The 9802-nt window shown below is 41.0% G+C and overlaps 1 protein-coding gene across 1 annotated transcript; it reads right to left on the minus strand.

The window, feature by feature from the left end:
• Nucleotides 1-4646: 4646 nt before the first annotated feature.
• LOC103720889 (ent-kaur-16-ene synthase, chloroplastic-like) lies at nt 4647-9151 on the minus strand. Its single transcript, XM_039121188.1, has 6 exons — nt 9137-9151; nt 7154-7421; nt 6883-7063; nt 5482-5699; nt 5266-5386; nt 4647-5181 (listed from the first exon to the last, which is right to left on the minus strand). Exons 1-6 carry the CDS (start codon nt 9149-9151, stop codon nt 5061-5063), a joined length of 924 nt encoding a protein of 307 aa, XP_038977116.1. The 3' UTR covers nt 4647-5060.
• Nucleotides 9152-9802: the final 651 nt, after the last annotated feature.

A 9802-nucleotide genomic window follows, 5' to 3' on the forward strand; every position in this document is an offset into this window, starting at 1 on the left:
CCCCGACGTCGCGGAGTCGTCCCCACGCATAAAAAGCAAACTTCCCGAGACGTCCCCAGAAAGCGCGGAGTCGACTCTCTCAGGGGATTCCAGAGGACTTGTTTTTCGGTGATAAAACTACGGAGTCGTCCCCGACGTCGCGGAGTCGTCCCCATGCAAAAAGCGCAAACATCCCGAGACGTCCCCGTAAAGTACCGAGCCGACTCTCTCAGAAAAACAAAAAAACAAGCATTCAAGCTGCTCTTCTTCAGAGACGTCCCTGTAAAGCGCCGAGTCGACTCCAAACAACGTCAAAAGAAATTTTATACAGCCGAGACGTCTCGCGTTCAAGCGGAGACGTCTCCGGAGCGCCTGGGATGCGACTGACACACTTTTGCAGGTTTGTTGGAATTTCAAACGTTCATATTTTTGTGTTTAACGGATCTATTGCTTTTTGGGCTATAAAAGGGAGCTTTTAAGTGCCTTCCAACAACTTCTCACCAACCTAACACAAGATCATTCAAGAGAGAAGAAAGAGAAAGAGGTTCAAGGGAGTTAGTGCTTTCAAGAGGAGAAATCAAGTGCATTCAAGCTTTCCCATCTGATTTCGTGCTCAACTACTCACTCCCACTCGGCATTCAAAGCTCACATTCAATCCAACGTGATCCACATCGGAAGAACCACCATTACCCACGCTTCCAACGGCAAAAAGGGTTCTTCCGGGTTTTGTTATTTCTCATTGATATATTTGCCTTCTTAAGAGCTTTCAAATCTTTGTGAAACACTCGTTTATTGTGCTTGTTCCAGTCAAGGGACTTGGAACAAGGGATAGGCGTTCCATAGGTTAAATTGGGGGATTGTAGGGTTCGTTGTTAGCCCGGTGTAAAACAACGAGTTGGGTAGTGCACTCGCAAAACTACCGGACTGTAATCGCGGATTATAGTGAAATTTCCAAAGGTATTTGGGGAGTAGATGTAGGAGCAGTGGAAGCTCCGAACCACTATAAATCTTCGTGTTTGCGATTGACTGTGCTTATAGTTTTATCTTTACTTTAGCGCATACACTTGTGTGTTTTGTTTTTAATTAGACAAAAAGTTTAAAACACCCAATTCACCCCCCTCTTGGGTGACCATCTCTGGGCAACAAACTTGTTCGCAACCAAATGATATGTTGTTACTAGGACGACAACATTATCGAGATTAGGTCGTTGTGTGACATATACGTTGGTTTTCCTCTTAATCAAGAAGTGTAGAGACATTGATATGTCACACAGGTGAAGTGTAGGAGTACATTTCACCGAACGTGACCAATTCCGGAATGCTCTACTGTCGAGAGATGTTCCGAGTAGATATGGATATAAGTTTGGCCCTTTGACCTAAGACCGCAACCTGTGACTAGCAAGCAACTCATTGTACTTTGGTACCGGACTATCTGAATTTTTAATTCAGTAACGGAAGGTCACTGGGTGCAGTCAAGTACTTGCGTAGTCAGTTGTGAGTCAAGATGGAATTGACTCCTCCTGGAAATAGGAGATAATGTCTTGTGATTAATTTAGCAAAATCTTGGCTAGGGTAATCCCAGTGAGGAGTCACGGGATCTAAAGTTAATCACATAATGGATGTACTAATTATAGGGTTGACAATGAGCTCTAAGTCATCTTGGCATTAGGAGTAAAAATGATTGAATTATACAGTAACCATAGTCTAGGGTTCCAGAATATTTGCTTCGCATATATTCGGCTTATCCGGACGTCGGATACCATTGCTAGATGGTCACATCGATTAGTATAAGAAGATGTTCCTATACTACCGGCTTAGGTTTGAACCTATGAGGTTACACACATAGAAATTTTTAGGTTGATCAAATGGCTGATTGATGATTAAGAATCATTCAGGAATAATTTGGTCAATTCGATTGACAAATTATCCTCAGCAAAAGTTGCATTAAAAAGATAATTGAATTATTGAAGTATTAATTAGCAATTAGATTGCTAATGAACTTAATTTGATTGAGTAAATGGGCTTAGGTTGAGCCAAATTGAATAGGATTCAATTTGAGCTGCATCAGGGTTTGACCTAATTGGATTGGGTTCAACCCAAGTAGATTGAGCTTGACCCAATTGATGAAACTTGATCCAATTGGATTGGGCTTAATCCAAATCAATTATAAGACCTTATTTGATGAGGATTATGAGTCCAAATAATCAGAATTGGATAAGGAGAAGAATCCCTAAATTTTAGGAACTCATCCTTATCTTCTTGGAGAAGAATGAACCTTGATTTATCCCCAATATTTTCCATATCTATCCTTCTTATTTTTGGCTAAAAATTGGCTTGAGAAGAGAGGAGGCGTGGGGCTATATTTTCTATAAAAATAGCGGCTTAAATCTTTCTAGAAAGATTTAGATGAATTTCCTAATTTGTAGGGATTGCATAGCGCATTAAATTCGGTGATCTGCAGCTGAACTTTGGATGCATGAATTCCTATCTTTTAGGAATCCAAAATAAACAAATTTGGATATGTTTATCTTCTCTTAGCTGCCAAACCATCAGAATTTTTTGGGAATTTTATCAGCTAGATTAGTTGGCTAAATTAGGTGTGAGGCGTGGGATGGTCTTTTGGCTATAAAAGATCCCCATGCTTTGGGTTCAAAATATACAATATTTAGAGGTTTCAAAAAATTCTGAAAAAATTTTCTGAGGGCCTCCATCCCTTCTTCTCCTTCTTCCTCACGTCCATCCTCCATATCCTTGAAGAACAATCAAAGATTGAGTATTTAGAAGGAGACAGCTTCAGCCATTGCAACGTTTCTACGCTAGCTAGCACTCCTGCGGAAGACGATCTACCTAGGGCTTCGCATGTATTTCTCATAGAGACTATTTGTGTACGTGGCTGCGAAGTCAAGGATCAGATCCATAAGTTTCTTCTATCATAAAAGGTATTAATCCTACATCAATATTTTATTTTGGAAGTCAGGATCTAGGTCTGATTTCCGAGGTTTTACCCTCCTTTGGGGCTCCTCACGGAGTTATCTCCAGAATTCATTCGATGGATATTCGGAGATTAATCGGAATAGAGTGTTTACCTTTCAGATCTGATAGTTAATCATGCATGAAAGTTTTAGCATAATTGTTTAAACGATTCCGGCATAATCCTATGTATTCTTAAGGTGCTAATTTCTAGATTTGATCTTATAAGTATGCATGAATTAAATTGTTTGATTCGGTTTTTCCGCTACGTTTTTAAAACTTAAAAAGAGCTACGTATGGCTTGATCCCCCTTATGAAGGGATATGTAGGCAATCCGATCAGGTTCAGCCATATTTTTTTAAAAAAAAATTAGCATGCTTAATACCGAAGAACCTAGGATTCACTTTCAGAAGGCTCCTACTGAAGTCTTCACTGGAAATATCGACGAGTCGGAGAAGAAGAATCAAGAAGACCGCCTAGGGACACCGCCGGGAGAAACATAAGGATAGAAGAAATGAATGGGGAGCAACAGCAGTGGTAGCCAAATGAGAGCTCTTAGGGCTAGGAGGAGGGTTTATATAGACCTCTCCAACGGCTTGGATCGACGAGACAGGGTTCTGTCTGCCGTCCAGATCGTGCCACGCGTCAACCCCAAAGACTGAAGCGGCGTATTCAATATAGATTGGTGCTTTGAATGTAGAACCACGGAAGCGTCCCATTGGATCGCGGAGCCCCATCTTGAGCCCATGACGCGAGGATGCTTCAAAAAGCGAAAAGGTGTCGCCCCGTCTCCTCCCATTTAGAACGCCTTGAAACATGCGGAGCGCCGAAATAATTCAAAAATTTTTTGGCCCACTGTAATGCGATAAAGACAGCTACTTTCCACGCCCGAGCTCGTGAGCAGCTCGAACTCGAAAGTCGGGAGGTAGTGTTGGGGGAAAAATGAGTCGTTCTGAAACATATGGGCACGTGGCCGGCATGTACCTGAAGGCGCCCGACCAGGCGTCCGACCTGAAGGCGTCCGACCTGCCTGCTGTGGTCACATCCTTCTGCGGCTTGACTAGGGACCATGCCCTGCTACCGCTGCTAACAATTAATGCGCATGGCTCCTGCAGACCTCCAGCTCACTCAACCATTAATGTGCATGGCTCCTGCAGATTTCCGGCTCTCTCAACCATTAATGCGCATGGCTCCTAAAGATCTCCAGCTTACTCAACAATTAATGCTACCTACAGATCCCAAGCTCTCCACGGCAGTCAGTTACGACCACTCACTGACTCCGACCTGCTCTTCCACGACAGTGCAATAATTCGCACGATCGTGCTCAACCATGATGGTAATCCATTCACCCCGTCGCATCACAGGTACACCTGTACTCCTCTACAAAAGAGAAATTCCTCACCCTTAGAAGGGGCTAGACTCGGAAACTTTGGACACATATTTCCTCTCCTTTCATACACTTGCCCCCTCTGACTTAGGCATCGGAGGGCCGGCGTCAGAAACCCCGGCCACCGGCTTTTTGCAGGTCCTCCGGAGGATGCCGCTCGCCAACGGACCGCCACCCACCAACTGCCGCCGGAGCTCCTCCCTCTCAGCTGAGTGGTCACCTCCGGGTCCAATTTTCAGCAATAGTTCTCAATATAACTCTTGTGCTCTAGGCGTTCCAAGTTGGCATAGAAGGGAAATTTAAGTGCATAATTCACCTGAGATGACAAGAATTGAGTTATGAAACTTCCATTGCTATTTCCAGATGTTTACAAATTTTCTGTGCTGAACATACAAGTACATTGAGTTCTTATAGGTTCAAATCAAAAACTTGCCGCCTGAGAAAGAACTTGGAGTCCATGCTCTGAATTGGCGGATAATGCCTCTCTCAGAAAATTACTTGACCAAGAACCTAGTTTATCGGGAACCTGCTCATTTGGTAAGCTTTTGATTTGTGATGCCTTGTATAAATCTAGAACTGTTTTCATATCTTTCAGATGCCCTTGGTTTGAATTGAAGAAAAAGTTTGCATCACCAAATTGAGTTATGGCGTCTGCATCACACGTCAACATATTAGACTAACACTAAAGATAGATAGATACACCATAGTAACCACAATTCAAAACCCTACAGCTTGAAGCAGAAAGTACCGGACGATATATCAAATCCATTCATATGTAATAGACGAAATGCCATGGCACATGTAGCCATGTCTGCGTTGATCTCTTCATCATTATTTAACCAGCATCTGAATGATAGCTGAAGTCAGATTTGCAATGAGAATGGTACTATAAGATGTTTTTAACTTCTGAGCATGTTTTAAGCTCACTACCTATATATTCCGTCCAAAATGTTCTTTATCTCATAACTAAAATGTCGAGCGATTCCAAGCCTCTCAATTTTGTCAACCACACAAAGAAGTGTATGGATATCTCTAGGATATGAAGTAGGCACTGTACAGAATCAATAGCAAAAAAGTTACAGCCTTTCAAAAGCATGAAATATTAGCAATATAATGTTTTCAAAGTAATAAAACAGTGGCATTTACCTGAACTGCCAAACTTCTGTAGAAGCGAATGCAAGTACTCAAGGGCTTTAGCATCGTATATATGGGTCAGTGCAGCAGCCGTTGTGGAAGGTGAATTGAACAGAGATCCATTTTCCCTCTGATATTTCATAACCTCTTGCCAATCTTGTGACTTGCCCAATCCTTTAGCAACATATGCCAGATAGGCTTTCCGACCCTCAGAACTGTTTTCAGACGCTCTGAACGAAAGTACATGAATATTACTATTTAGCAACTACAGGAGACAAAGATGTGATAGTCAAAAAGATGTAGATGTTAAAATGAAAAAATTAAGTAATAAGTAGTGCTATAAATTCAAAGAATTTAATAGCATAAGAAATTAGCTATGGTGATACTCCAGTAGAATGTTCTGCTACTTTCTAAAGATTGTTTGATGCAACAAATTAGTAAAATGGTATGTATTATACAAAGGTTGTCTGGATTTTTCCACATGATTATTCATTGGGAATAAAATCCAGAAAGCTGCATGAGGTACTAAGTAGTTTATGGCTCCTCACGATTTTCATTTGGTATCGAGCTAAACCTGTAGGTACTGGTCGGAACCAAGTGGAACTACCCTTACTGCTTGGTACCAAACCGATATTGCCTGGATTTGGAACCACCATAACTTGGAAGGAGAAAAAAGTATTGAGAGCCTACCTTGGTACGAGGTGCGTACGAAGCCGGTAGTGTACTGGTATAGTTTTGTAGACCTTGCCAGCAAGTACCCAAAAAACTAAAAAGTTATTTGATTTCATCATCGCCAACCTAAATCTCCAATTATAATTTTATCTTATTTTGGTTCGTTGGACGAACATAGTTCCAAGTTGTTTCTTATTCAATGAATTTTTTTGTAATATTTTATTGGTTACCACCCAGAGATCCTTAATATTTAGTAATTTCCATTGACTCTCAATTTTCATCCTCATCTTTTCACCTTTACATTTGCTTAGGTCTTCACTTAACATCTAATTCCTTGTTATGCAATTTCTAACCTATCCATTGTTCGCTAAAGTCCAACACCAAGCCATTTATACAGGTAAGACTTCCTTTGATGCGATTATGAATTACAACGTCGTGCAGGTAGAATTAGTTACTCAAACTGTTGTAATAGATTAGATGAAATATACAAATGTGAATGAACATATACATTGTCCAGTTATATTATTTCAATACTTATAGGACACATGCATATAGCATATGCATATTAACAGAGTCTTTATGGAGATACAAGATTTTATATTAACATGATGAACAATGAGATAATCAAATCAGAACGTAGTATGCTATAGTATACATGTCTTGTCATGAGATGATTGCTTATGAAAAATTGGAAAACATGAAGAGAATCCTAAGATATAGATAACTGAGGGAACCACGTACCTTTGCAGTTCTAAATCTCTCATGTGAAACGTGACATCTATGTCATTTTGTCTAATAGGAAGATCTAAACCCATATCAATGGCATATCCAAGCATTCCAGAAAATATGATCTCGAAGCCAATAGGAGAATGCAACTTCTCATCCATAGCAGAGAAAAAATAAGATCCAACAAAGTGGAGCCCTGCATTTTCAGGCATAATGTTCTGTTTTAATGTGCATGCAGTAAAAAAAAAAAATAAATTGCATATGATCTTGTGTTCTTTGAAGATACCCCTTCCGACATGTTCTTCACCAATATTCCATCGCTTTAGTGCAAGTACGCAGGCTAATGTAGAAGAGAGAGCATCCTTGACAAGAGAGGGGTGGAGACCATGAATTCCCCAACAGCCATCAGGATGTTGATTCTTTATTATCCAATTAAGAAACTCTGGGAAGCATGGAAACTGCGGAAATTCTGGCCAGGGGACCATAGCTACCCATGCAGTGTCGTAGGAAGAACATGAAAGATCAACATTAGGTATCTGCTCCCTGATTCTTTTCTTTGATGAAGGTCAGACAGAAGGCTTAGTAGCTAAAGGAAGGTCTAATCAACGGTGCTCAGATAGTAGTAGATGTAAGTCCGGACTGAAGTCCAAACATAAGGGCTCGTTTGGTTCACGGGAAAAGAAGGGAGGAAAGTGTGGTCAACGGAAAAGTAATGAGATGCCTCTTGTTTGGTTGGAGTTTTCAAAGGAGAGAGATGGAAAAGTTATATTCCCATGGGAATATGATTCCTACATTTCATGGAAAAGTGTTTTCCATGAGAAATATGAAAAAGTTACTTTCCCATGAGGTGGGAATCACTTTATTTTTATTTTTTTCCAAAAAGGCCCTTCAGCATTAAAGAAGCATTAAAGAGGCATTAAAGACCTAATTTTTATTAAGGGCATAATGGGAATTATACATAACTTTTTCAGGAAAGTAGATGGCCAACCAAACATAAGCACTTTGGAAATTTGTCACTTTCCCATGGTCAACCAAACATGCCAAAAATACTTTCCTGGGTATCCTCTTCCTAGGAATTTATTTTCCATGAATCATATTTCTAGGAGGAAAAATGCTTCCCGTGAACCAAACGAGCCCTAAGAGTTTGACTTGACATTATTGTTACAGGCAAATATATATTAAGATTAATTATTATAAGTTAAAAATTAAGCAATAGAGGGATCAAAAAAAGAAAGCAAAATCCTCAGAAGCCAGTGTAGCAAATGGTGTTTCTGATGGTACTGAAAACATTCTCACAGTGATTAATGGAATTAGATCCAAAGATGAGTGGATTCTAAATTTAGGTTGTTTCTACTACATATATCCCAATAGAATGGCTCTCTATATATGAATCAATTGATAGTGGAGTTGTGTTGATGGGCAATAATGCCCCAATTAAAACAGTTGGAAAAGGAACGGTTCGAATTAAAATGCATGTGGTGTGATGAGAACCTTAACTGATGTTTGGCATGTTTTGATTTGAAGAGGAATCTCCTCTCTTTAGGCATCCTTGATGCTAATGAGTACAAGTACACAGCTAAAAAGAGATTTATAGAAGTTAATAAACGTGCCTTGATTATAAAAAAGGGTGCAATCGACTTGAACCGAGTCGAGTAGCTAGATGCTCGCCAATTCAATTAAAAATACTTGAGATTGATCGAGCCTTAATATCCAAGCTCAAACTCGACTCGATAAGAAAAAAAAATACTCAAGATCGACTCGACTCGAATCAAATATCAGCAAAGTCAATAAATTCGATATATTAGTCATGTATCATTGATAATAGCTACACTTAACAATTCTAAATAAATCTTTTATTGTCATCAGATTAACAAGATCAGGCTCAGTGGCATTTCCGATTTTTCACACCAAGAACTTCTAATTATCTTTACGATTTTATACTAGCCACGTGTGAGAATAAAGCCTTAATGGGCTGAAATAGAAGAAGCGAACAGGAGATCGCAATTGTGAAACCCTGCTCCACTTTCCTCGGGCAACATGGAGCAGAGGCACCGCGGGCGCTCCGCCGCAGCCCCGCGGCCCCTTGAACGGCTGCCGATTCCACTCAACTGCAGCAAGAATTGCAGCGGTGAGCGAGCTGAAACCCACCTATAAATTTCTCTACCACCGAGCCACCACCGCCGAGCCTTCTCCCCTCATTATCCTCCCTCTCCTTCTACTCCTCCTCCGGTGGCCGGCATGCCACCCTGGCCGAGCATCGTCCAAAGACCTTTTCGTGACCCATGTTTCCCTCAGTTTTGAGATCGGCTTCGAGCCGCCACTGCCGCCGCTTGACCACCAAACTGAGCCACCCTCGGCTGAAATCAGTTCCCTCTGTACACTCGTCGGTGAGTTCCCCTTCTCCTTATTCTTCTATTCTTAGATAATCTGTTTCAGACCCAACCAAGATTGTTCTCGGTTTCTTCCTCCCCTTTGGCCGCCGCAATGGCTGCCGGCCGCCGCTGCGGTCAGGTGGCCGTCGACCTCCGGCCACCCAGGCTCAACCACCGTCGAAGCTTCCTCTTCCCTCCTCCCTCTCTTCCTTCTTTTCCTCATTCCTCATTTTCTTAATGGGATGAAGAACCCCTGTTTTGGGTCGTGATTATTCATTTGGGCCCTATTCGATTTAGGCCCAGTTCATTCATTTTGGACTTTGATGGGTGAGGATGATAGTGTTATTTTGATGATTAACAAGCAATAATCGAGAGTATGTTATAAGTTAATTCGATACTTCATTTATAAGTCTGTCACTCTCAGTATATTTGTATAACAAGTTAAAGATGCATTTCATTGTTTACTTGGATAAATCTAACCTTGAGTTGCAGTAAAGTGTGGATTGAGTCGACCCCAAGGTTGATTGGGTCAACCCCGGCACATCAGGAAAGTATCTGGCACA

This window comes from Phoenix dactylifera, unplaced genomic scaffold, assembly GCF_009389715.1.
Source record: "Phoenix dactylifera cultivar Barhee BC4 unplaced genomic scaffold, palm_55x_up_171113_PBpolish2nd_filt_p 001005F, whole genome shotgun sequence".
In the NCBI taxonomy this organism is placed as follows: Eukaryota; Viridiplantae; Streptophyta; class Magnoliopsida; order Arecales; family Arecaceae; genus Phoenix; species Phoenix dactylifera.